The following is an 11,390-nucleotide window of genomic DNA, read 5'->3' as shown; positions in this document are numbered from 1 at the left end:
GCCAATCAATGTAATAAATAATTTATTACCATAAAATATAGGAGTTGAGAGCCACTAATTTCAATTTCGACAATTTCTAAGGGTTCAGAAATGCTAGTTGTAACTTTTGGTTTTAGTAAATTTGCTTCTAATGCAATCCACATAAGTACATGGATCATCAAACTTTAAGAAAGGTAGAATATTTACTTTGATTAATTTGTCATCCCTTTCCCCAATAAATATGATCCAAGTGCTTATGTCATAAAGTAAAGGATGTCTTCCTCAACATTAGACCTTATAACAACAAAAAGTTTTGACGACGAAAGACAAAGCAAGGTTATGTGAAGTCAAAGACAACTTATATGAATCATCAACAAAAGATCCAGGGAGTCATGAACCATCTACTAGAGACCATTTATATATATGAACAAAGGATGAAGCAAGATTATGTGAGTTTAATCTCAAACTTAGTTTTCTACCTCTAAGAGTAAAACTAAAACAAAGTTCATCCAACAAATAAACACAAACAAGATTCATCGTAAAGGAACGTATTGATAACACGCAAAACACACTATTTAAATAGTTTGATTTTTATTTATTTTAGGGTCATTTATTGTGTTTTGTATGTCTTTTGGCTAGCATTTCGTTGTGTTTCAGGTAACAAGGGTGTCAAAGATAAAAGAATCAAAAAAAGGGAGGTGAAAAGAGCAATTTGGGCTAGTACGGCCAACCCATTACCATGGCTAATGACATCATGCTGATGTCACACCCAATTGAGATCAGCAAGGCAGAATGGTCACGTTCAGCAACAAAAGCTTCCTAAAAAATTGAGATTTTATCCCAATCCATTCCCACATCTTTGGGCACAAGTATGAGGAATCCAGTTGCAGATTGGAGGATATAAAAGAGGCCCAGCTGATGAGAAGAAGGCTGTCGCGTTTTTTTAGCTCTAGTTTTACACTTCAGCTCTAGTTTCTAGTTTCAGTTTTATTTCTAAAGAACCCTAGCTGCTGTACGAATTGATTTGAGAATCCTAGATTTTCAATTTGAGTTCTATTTTATTATTTCTTTTGAAACCGTAGCCATGGCATTAGAACACAAAGTTTCAGAACCTTGTTTTCTATATAATTCCTAGTATTAATTCCCCTTTGTTTTCATTTTAAATTCACGTTCAATTTCTTGTTGGTGTTTTGCACATATGTTCTGATACGTGTTTCAATTCCATTACTTCATGTTGCTGCACCTATCATTCCACATTACTCCTTTTCACGCTGCTTAATATTCATCCATATTATTCCATTCCATATTGTTTCAAATATTATTGTTGTTGCTGCTACTTTGTTCAATCCCCTTTGCTGCTACTTTTGTTTGTTTCATTATTATTATTTTATTCTGCTACTGTATGGGACAAATACTTTACAGTGTTGGTGTCCTATTACTATTTGTTTAAGGTCTGCAGTTACGGGTCCTAGATTAGCCGTCTACATCAAATTGTTCGAGGGGTATATACTCAATTAAAGTTGCCATCTGATAACAGGTTCGGTTCTTTCGTTATTTATTTGTTTGCTTTTTAATATGAATTCTGCAGACTTATATTTAGAATATTACTTTATCATGAGTGAGTAGTTTTATTTGAGTCCAAAACGAGGTTCCGTTGTACCGATGGAACTCATGTAAATTACGCGCGTCTTTTAGTGTAACGAGAATTTAAACAATTGTTTTGAAAAATTCTGTTTTGAAATTGTTAAAAGTCTACTACGAAAGTAGAGACACAGAGATATCGTTTACGCATCGAAAGAGCGGAAACGATATCCGACATAGAAAAATATCAAGTTTTTAATCGAAAAGGTTAAAGCGAAAGCATTTCTTTTCCTTTAATTAAGAGTTTATTGAATTTAGAAAAAAAGAATTTTTAGGCCTGTAATTATACGCTACGAAAGTAGGTGTTTTACGCGTCTAAAAATTCCGTCAACGTGTTGCGAAAGCAAACGTTGACTCTTGTTCGAAAAATTCTACAAGAAGTTTTAATTCTCTCGTTACCATTTAATTGGCGCAACAATTTGCTTGAGTGACGGAAGTTGACGGTAACCGTCGTTTTGGCCTCTACTCGTCCATTAATTAATTAAAGTTTTTTTTTATTCCGTGAAAATTCCAAAATATTTTCATCTCGCCTTAGATAAACACAGTAACAGCGAACTTCGGTACTTGTTAAATTGGTCTCTGTGGATACGATACTTTTTATACTAAAACCGACATAGCCGTACACTTGCGGCCCTGTCAAGTTTTTGGCGCCGTTGCCGGGGACCAATTTTTGGCAATATCGCTACTCCGTTGTTACACCGTTTAGACTAAGGCCCTTTTATTTATAAAAAAAAAAAAAAAACTTTGCATGCGAAAAACCCGAAGTGCCGGAAATTTAGTCAGCTACGTTGACGAAATTGAGCGCTACTTTCGAGCTAGGCGCCGATTGTTCATTGATACCCCGTCGCAGTCTGAGACTCAATCAGAAATGGGCGACAACAACAACGATAACCGGCCACTGAAGGATTTCGCTGTGCCCTCTGAGGAGGAGCCTCATACGAGCATTGTTCGCCCTGCCATTGCGGCGAATAACTTCGAGCTCAAACCCTCCTTAGTGCAGATAATTCAGCAAAACCAGTTCTCCGGAAACCCAACGGAGGACCCGAACTTGCACCTTGCTACCTTTGTGAGGTTCGCTGAGACGCTGAAAGTGAATGGCGTCGACCCTGAAGCCATTCGTTTACGTTTATTCCCTTTCTCCCTCAGGGACAGAGCCAGCGCATGGCTTAATTCCCTGCCGTCAAATTCCATAACGACATGGAATGAATTAAAAAAGGCGTTCCTCGCTAGGTATTTCCCGCCGAGCAAAACGGCACAATTGAGGAACCTAATTACCTGCTTTAGGCAGACAGACGGAGAATCGCTCTTTGAAGCGTGGGAGAGATACAAGGATCTTTTGAGAGCTTGCCCGCATCATGGGTTGGAAAAGTGGCTGATCATCCATACCTTTTACAATGGTCTCCTGTATAACACAAGGATGACTATTGATGCCGCTGCGGGAGGAGCTCTAATGAACAAGCCGTTTGCTGAGGCTTGGGGGCTGATCGAGGATATGGCCCAGAACCATTACCAATGGGGGAGCGAACGCGCTCTAGCTGAAAAAGGTCAGCCCAAGGCAGGGATGTACGAGGTTAGCAGTTTTGATCATCTGAGCGCTAAAGTTGATGCGCTATATAAAAAGATAGATAGTCTAACCATCACTCCACCTGCCCCTGTGGCCGTTGTGGCCCCTAACTGTGAGATTTGCGGGACGCCTGGACACACTCCTACTGAGTGTCATCTGTTAGTCGATACAAACCAGGCAAACTACGCGCAAGGGAACCCATATGGGCAAAGAAATCCTAATTTCCCATATAAAAATAACAATCCCACTTATGCGCAAAATCTTGCACCTATTGCACCCCCTGGTTTCCAAGGTCAAAGAGGAGCCCCTGTTACTCCTCAAAAGTCTAACCTAGAACTGATGATGGAAAATTTCGTCATGTCACAGTCCCAACAAAACAAGGAGTTCCTGAATCAAAACATTCACACGAATGAAATGATTAAGCAGCTTGCATCTAAGGTTGACACGTTGGCCACCCATAACAAAATGTTGGAAACGCAAATTGCACAAGTGGCCCAACAACGAGCAGCTGCACCTTCAGGAACTTTCCCTGCGCAACCTCAACCAAATCCAAAAGGGGAGCTAAATGCTGTTACCTTGCGTAGTGGAAAAGATTTAGGGAACCCTAGTGAGAGGGAAGGCGCTGTGAAAGAGTCGGTGCCTACTGAAAGTGAGGAAATCTTAGAGAGAAAGGAGGGAGTGGAGGAAGAAAAAGAGAAACCCTATGTACCTCCACCTCCCTACAAACCTCCGATCCCATTTCCTCAGAGACTTGCTAAGTCAAAGAGTGAAGGTCAGTTTAAGAAATTCATGGAGCTCCTGAAGAAGCTCCACGTAAATATCCCTTTCACAGAGGCAATCACCCAAATGCCCTCTTATGCCAAGTTTCTAAAAGATATCTTGACAAATAAGAGAAAAATCGATGACGATGATACCGTAGCACTCACTGAAGAGTGTAGCGCTATCATCCAGAATAAGATGCCACCCAAATTGAAAGATCCAGGGAGTTTTTCAATTCCTTGTGTTATTGGCAACTACGTCATTGATAAAGCGCTCTGTGATTTGGGTGCTAGTGTGAGTCTTATGCCCCTTTCCATCTGCAAGAGACTCAACCTAGGAGAGCTAAAACCGACTAGGATGTCTCTACAACTAGCTGATCGATCTATCAAGTACCCGGTAGGAATACTGGAGGATGTACCGTTGAGAATCGGCCAGTTGTACATTCCCACCGACTTTGTGGTAATGGACATCACTGAAGACTCGTCTATCCCAATCCTCTTAGGCAGACCTTTCCTAGCTACGGCTGGTGCTATCATAGATGTAAAGAAAGGAAAACTTACCTTTGAGGTCGGGGATGAAAAGATCGAGTTCATCCTGTCTAAATTCATGAAAAACCCCTCCATTAACGACACGGCTTGCTTAGTTGATATAATTGATGAATGCATTAAGGAGCATGCGTCAGGACCACCTCCCACTAAGGGAATGGACGTGTCCTTGACTGAAACTGAGGTAGAAGAGGCAAGTCCCCATCAAGAAGAATTGGATGTAAATCCGGTTTATCAAAATAAATGCCTCACCCTTCTTCCAGCTCCGACTCAAGAGCAGCCGAAAGTCGAAATGAAAGAGTTACCTAAAAACCTTAGGTATGAATTTCTAGGACCTAACCGACCAGTCATTGTGAGTGCCGACTTAGGAGAGGCTGAAACTGAGAAATTACTTGCTGTATTAAGAAAATACCCGGAAGCTATAGGGTACTCAATTGATGACCTCAAAGGTATTAGCCCTTCAATTTGTATGCATAGAATTTTACTTGAAGAGGACTACAAACCATCTAGAGAACATCAAAGAAGGCTGAACCCGAACATGAGTGAGGTTGTTAAAAAAGAAGTACTGAAGCTTCTGGATGCCGGGGTGATATACCCCATCTCTGACAGCAAGTGGGTGAGTCCAGTTCATGTAGTACCAAAGAAAGGAGGGATGACAGTGGTGAAGAATGAAAAGGGAGAGTCTGTGGCCACACGTACAACCACTGGATGTCGTATGTGTATTGACTACAGGAAATTGAACAAGGCCACAAGGAAAGACCACTTCCCTCTCCCGTTCATAGACCAAATGCTTGAGCGCCTAGCTAAGCATTCCCATTTTTGCTATCTTGATGGTTACTCGGGATTCTTTCAGATCCCTATCCACCCGAGTGACCAAGAAAAGACGACCTTCACATGCCCTTATGGAACATTTGCCTATCGACGAATGCCTTTCGGGCTATGCAATGCGCCTGCCACCTTTCAGAGATGCATGATGGCAATCTTTGGAGATTTCCTAGAGGACATTATGGAAGTCTTCATGGATGACTTTTCAGTATGCGGGCCAAACTTTGACGGTTGTCTGAGTAATTTGGACACAGTTCTGGAGAGATGTGTAAAAGTCAACCTAGTGCTGAACTGGGAAAAATGTCATTTCATGGTAAAGGAAGGCATAGTCCTCGGACACGTAGTGTCAGAACGAGGAATAGAGGTTGACAGAGCAAAGATCGAAGTGATTGAGAGGCTAACACCTCCCACAACAGTGAAAGAAGTTCGAAGCTTTCTAGGTCATGCTGGTTTTTACCGGCGTTTCATTAAGGATTTCTCTAAGATAACTAAGCCTCTTACAGGCTTGCTCATGAAGGACGCAGAGTTCATCTTTGATGAACAATGCCTTGAGTCTTTCCATAAGCTCAAGCAAGCACTAATCTCCGCACCTATAATGCAACCTCCAGATTGGAGTCTTCCCTTTGAGATTATGTGCGATGCGAGCGATTATGCAGTAGGTGCTGTCTTAGGACAACGGAAGGATAAAAAGATGCATGCGATCTATTATGCCAGCAGAACCTTAGATGAAGCTCAAATAAATTATGCTACTACTGAGAAAGAGCTTCTGGCCATTGTCTATGCTATTGACAAATTTCGATCTTACTTGGTAGGTTCGAAAATTATTGTCTACACTGACCATGCCGCCATAAGGTATCTGTTGAGCAAGAAAGACGCAAAGCCCAGGTTGATTCGATGGATTCTGCTACTACAAGAGTTTGATCTTGAGATTCGTGATAAAAAAGGAACAGAGAATGTGGTAGCAGACCATTTGTCTAGGTTGAGTGACCTCAAGCGAGAGGAGTTACCTTTGGATGACTCTTTCCCTGATGATAGGCTGACAGCGTCCGTAAAGACTGTGGCACCTTGGTATGCTGACTTCGTCAACTACCTTGCCGCTGGGGTCCTACCCCCAGACATGGACTATCAGCGGAAGAAAAAGTTCTTCAATGATCTAAAGCAATATTACTGGGATGAGCCCCTCCTTTTCAAGCGAGGCGCAGACGGTATCTTCCGTCGTTGCATTCCAGAGGAAGAGGTCGAGAGTGTACTTACCCATTGTCATGCGTCCCCCTATGGTGGGCACGCCAGCACATCCAAAACGGCTTACAAGATCCTCCAAGCAGGACTCTACTGGCCTAATATCTTTAAGGATGTCCACGCGTTCGTTGCAAGTTGTGACCAGTGCCAGCGCACCGGGAACATCTCCAAAAGGCATGAGATGCCACTTAAGAACATCCTAGAGGTCGAAATCTTCGATGTGTGGGGCATTGACTTCATGGGACCCTTCCCGTCCTCCATGGGAAACCAATACATACTCGTCGCAGTGGACTATGTGTCAAAATGGATCGAGGCCATCGCCTCTCCTACCAATGATACACGAGTTGTGATTAAAATGTTTAAGAAAATAATCTTCCCTAGATTCGGAGTCCCAAGGCTGGTCATAAGTGATGGTGGATCTCACTTCATCTCGAGGCAATTTGAAAATTTGCTTCAGAAGTATGGAGTGAAGCACAGAGTCGCAACCCCGTATCATCCACAAACAAGCGGCCAAGTGGAAGTCTCTAACCGAGAAATTAAGTCCATCCTTGAGAAAACTGTCTCAACTTCTAGGAAGGATTGGGCCGCCAAGCTTGATGATGCACTCTGGGCTTATAGAACTGCCTACAAGACGCCTATTGGGACTACACCTTTCAAACTAGTCTATGGGAAGTCTTGCCATCTTCCGGTGGAACTTGAGCATAAAGCGTATTGGGCTATTAAAGCCCTTAACATGGATTACAAATCCGCCGGGGGAAAAAGGGTATTAGAGTTGAATGAGTTAGAAGAGCTAAGATTAGACGCCTACGAAAATGCCAAGATTTACAAAGAAAGAACAAAAAAATGGCATGATAGGCGTATAATTAGGAGAGAATTTAGAGAGGGGGAGCTTGTGTTACTGTTTAACTCCAGGTTGAAATTATTCCCTGGGAAGCTCCGCTCTCGTTGGTCCGGGCCATTTCAAGTGAAAAAAGTTATGCCGTCTGGCGCAGTCGAAGTGTGGAGTGAATCCACCGGCCCATTTACTGTGAATGGCCAGAGGTTAAAACATTACACCTCTGGAGAGGATGTTGAGAAAGGCGTTCGTTACGCCTTAACAAAACCCTGAAAGCTGAGTAAGGCGTCGAGCTACCGACGTTAAATGAAGCGCTGCGTGGGAGGCAACCCACAGTTTTTATTTATTGACTTTATTTTTATGTTTATATTTTTTTTAAGAAATAAAAAGATCAGTCAGAGTTGGCAAGGATAGGTGGCATGTCCAAAAGGCAAGAAAGAAAAATTTGCAAGGATATATGGATGATCCAGCATCATGGGATGCCCGCAGATGACCCAGACGACGATTGATCTGCTAGGTAGTGTCTTTCCTTTTCTTTTATTTTTGTTTTTATTTATTTCCATTGAGGTCAATGTCAGTTTTAAGTGTGGGGGAGGAATTTCCCACCTTAACAGTCTAAGTCTTAATTATCGAGTCGAAAATAAAATGTGTAGTTTTTGCTTTGTTGTCTAATTCTCCCGTTTTATAAACCAATAAAATTTCAAAAATAAAAAATATAATAATAAAAATAAATTTAAGGCTGAGTTCAATGATGACTTTATGCATGTAAACACCCTTTCCCTTTTTAAGTTTCACTAAACTCATATCATGTTTCAATGTGAAAATTCTCTTTTTGAGAAAAGCACAAAGTTGCAGTCTTTGAGTAATTGTGTAGGTTGGTATTTTAAGGAGCACGTTCTAACTTCAATGGTAACTTAGACCCTTAAAAGTCTTCAGAGTAAAAGTAGTATAAGTTTGTGTGGGAAATAATGTGCTTTATTGTTATAAATTGTTAAACTAAAATGGGGCGGGAGAATGGCACCAACATGTGGAGGAAAGGACACTCTCTCTCTGACTTCCTAAATGTGGTGGTGACTCCTTAAATTGAGCTTAAGTTCTATAAATCCCTCAAAAGAGGAAGTAATTCATCAACACATGGAGGAAAGGATACCCCATCGCTGACTTCCTATGTGAAGATGATTAAAAATTGCAGCACTACTTAGGGTGATCATGGAATCTAGGAGGAAAGGATACCCCCTCGCGGACTTCCTATGAGAAAGTGGTATCCCCTAAGCAATCTGCAAGCCCCCAAGTGCTTAAATTGTCAGTTTAATTCTAACTAATTCTCATCTCTCTTATACGAAATGAAGAAAGGACTTTTTTCGGTTGATTTACTGTTGAAGTTAGAACCTGTTTTTCTCATAATACCTCTTACACAGGCGCAATAAAAAGCTGGACTCCACACACACACTCACTTGAAACTGTTGTAGGGTTGATGTGATCCTTGAAAAGTGTTTTGGTTGTGATAAGTGCATCCTGAGAACAAAGCCTTGAAAGAAAAAAAAAATTGCAATTGATTCCTAGTTCATTCTGTTCTTCTGAATTATGTTGCTGTCGTCCCTTGCTTTTTGCTTGAGGACAAGCAATGGTTCAAGTGTGGGGGAGTTTGATAACACGCAAAACACACTATTTAAATAGTTTGATTTTTATTTATTTTAGGGTCATTTATTGTGTTTTGTATGTCTTTTGGCTAGCATTTCGTTGTGTTTCAGGTAACAAGGGTGTCAAAGATAAAAGAATCAAAAAAAGGGAGGTGAAAAGAGCAATTTGGGCTAGTACGGCCAACCCATTACCATGGCTAATGACATCATGCTGATGTCACACCCAATTGAGATCAGCAAGGCAGAATGGTCACGTTCAGCAACAAAAGCTTCCTAAAAAATTGAGATTTTATCCCAATCCATTCCCACATCTTTGGGCACAAGTATGAGGAATCCAGTTGCAGATTGGAGGATATAAAAGAGGCCCAGCTGATGAGAAGAAGGCTGTCACGTTTTTTTAGCTCTAGTTTTACACTTCAGCTCTAGTTTCTAGTTTCAGTTTTATTTCTAAAGAACCCTAGCTGCTGTACGAATTGATTTGAGAATCCTAGATTTTCAATTTGAGTTCTATTTTATTATTTCTTTTGAAACCGTAGCCATGGCATTAGAACACAAAGTTTCAGAACCTTGTTTTCTATATAATTCCTAGTATTAATTCCCCTTTGTTTTCATTTTAAATTCACGTTCAATTTCTTGTTGGTGTTTTGCACATATGTTCTGATACGTGTTTCAATTCCATTACTTCATGTTGCTGCACCTATCATTCCACATTACTCCTTTTCACGCTGCTTAATATTCATCCATATTATTCCATTCCATATTGTTTCAAATATTATTGTTGTTGCTGCTACTTTGTTCAATCCCCTTTGCTGCTACTTTTGTTTGTTTCATTATTATTATTTTATTCTGCTACTGTATGGGACAAATACTTTACAGTGTTGGTGTCCTATTACTATTTGTTTAAGGTCTGCAGTTACGGGTCCTAGATTAGCCGTCTACATCAAATTGTTCGAGGGGTATATACTCAATTAAAGTTGCCATCTGATAACAGGTTCGGTTCTTTCGTTATTTATTTGTTTGCTTTTTAATATGAATTCTGCAGACTTATATTTAGAATATTACTTTATCATGAGTGAGTAGTTTTATTTGAGTCCAAAACGAGGTTCCGTTGTACCGATGGAACTCATGTAAATTACGCGCGTCTTTTAGTGTAACGAGAATTTAAACAATTGTTTTGAAAAATTCTGTTTTGAAATTGTTAAAAGTCTACTACGAAAGTAGAGACACAGAGATATCGTTTACGCATCGAAAGAGCGGAAACGATATCCGACATAGAAAAATATCAAGTTTTTAATCGAAAAGGTTAAAGCGAAAGCATTTCTTTTCCTTTAATTAAGAGTTTATTGAATTTAGAAAAAAAGAATTTTTAGGCCTGTAATTATACGCTACGAAAGTAGGTGTTTTACGCGTCTAAAAATTCCGTCAACGTGTTGCGAAAGCAAACGTTGACTCTTGTTCGAAAAATTCTACAAGAAGTTTTAATTCTCTCGTTACCATTTAATTGGCGCAACAATTTGCTTGAGTGACGGAAGTTGACGGTAACCGTCGTTTTGGCCTCTACTCGTCCATTAATTAATTAAAGTTTTTTTTTATTCCGTGAAAATTCCAAAATATTTTCATCTCGCCTTAGATAAACACAGTAACAGCGAACTTCGGTACTTGTTAAATTGGTCTCTGTGGATACGATACTTTTTATACTAAAACCGACATAGCCGTACACTTGCGGCCCTGTCACGTATGTGAAAGATATTTTTCAAAAAAAAGTTTAAAACTAGAGTGATAAATTATGGTGACATCTCCCACTGACTTAACAATTACTCCTAGATCATATTAATCTGAAATTAAGTTGACATCTCCCACTGACTTCACAGTTACTCCTAAATTACAACATTGTCAGATTCTTACGCCCAATAACTTTTCATTAGACACATGAAGACCATTTTGGTCAGATACTTTAACTTGTGAGTCATCTCCCACTTACCAAAAGGTTAATTCAGTTCAGACATGTTCTCCTAGAGATAACTCCAAATCTTACTTCCATTTCTTACAGTTTGACTATTTAACATCTCGATGGAAACAGACCAATTATTCACAGAGAAATTTATTGGTGAATTCATTAAAAAATGTCATAAGACAAGATTTAGCTCAAAATAAATAAGCTATTATAACGAAGCCAATATAATTGTACAATCACCTTTGGGCAGAATGCACAAACTAAGGTTAAAACCCAAGCCAAAACCTCAAATGAGTTAATCAATGAGGATACATTGAACTTGGGAAATTGTCACCTTTGGGCAGACAAATTCTTTGGTTCAACATATACTCCAATAACTTCATCTCATATAAGTTAATCAATGAGCAAG

General features: G+C 40.0%; 1 protein-coding gene and 1 non-coding gene across 2 annotated transcripts; one reads left to right on the top strand and one right to left on the bottom strand.

The window, feature by feature from the left end:
- Positions 1-553: 553 nt before the first annotated feature.
- LOC146915794 (uncharacterized) lies at positions 554-9,626 on the top strand. The gene has a single exon (XM_085718099.1). The coding sequence runs from the start codon at positions 2,369-2,371 to the stop codon at positions 7,658-7,660; it is 5,292 nt and encodes a 1,763-aa protein (XP_085574225.1). The 5' UTR covers positions 554-2,368; the 3' UTR covers positions 7,661-9,626.
- On the bottom strand, positions 2,877-2,982 carry LOC146915795 (small nucleolar RNA R71). Its single transcript, XR_015017168.1, has one exon. It is a non-coding gene; the product is annotated as a small nucleolar RNA R71 (small nucleolar RNA).
- Positions 9,627-11,390: the final 1,764 nt, after the last annotated feature.

This window comes from Medicago sativa, chromosome 6 (assembly GCF_051527215.1).
Source record: "Medicago sativa cultivar Bolivia chromosome 6, Bolivia_mono, whole genome shotgun sequence".
NCBI lineage: Eukaryota > Viridiplantae > Streptophyta > Magnoliopsida > Fabales > Fabaceae > Medicago > Medicago sativa.
This window is presented reverse-complemented; position numbering and strand designations above follow the sequence as displayed.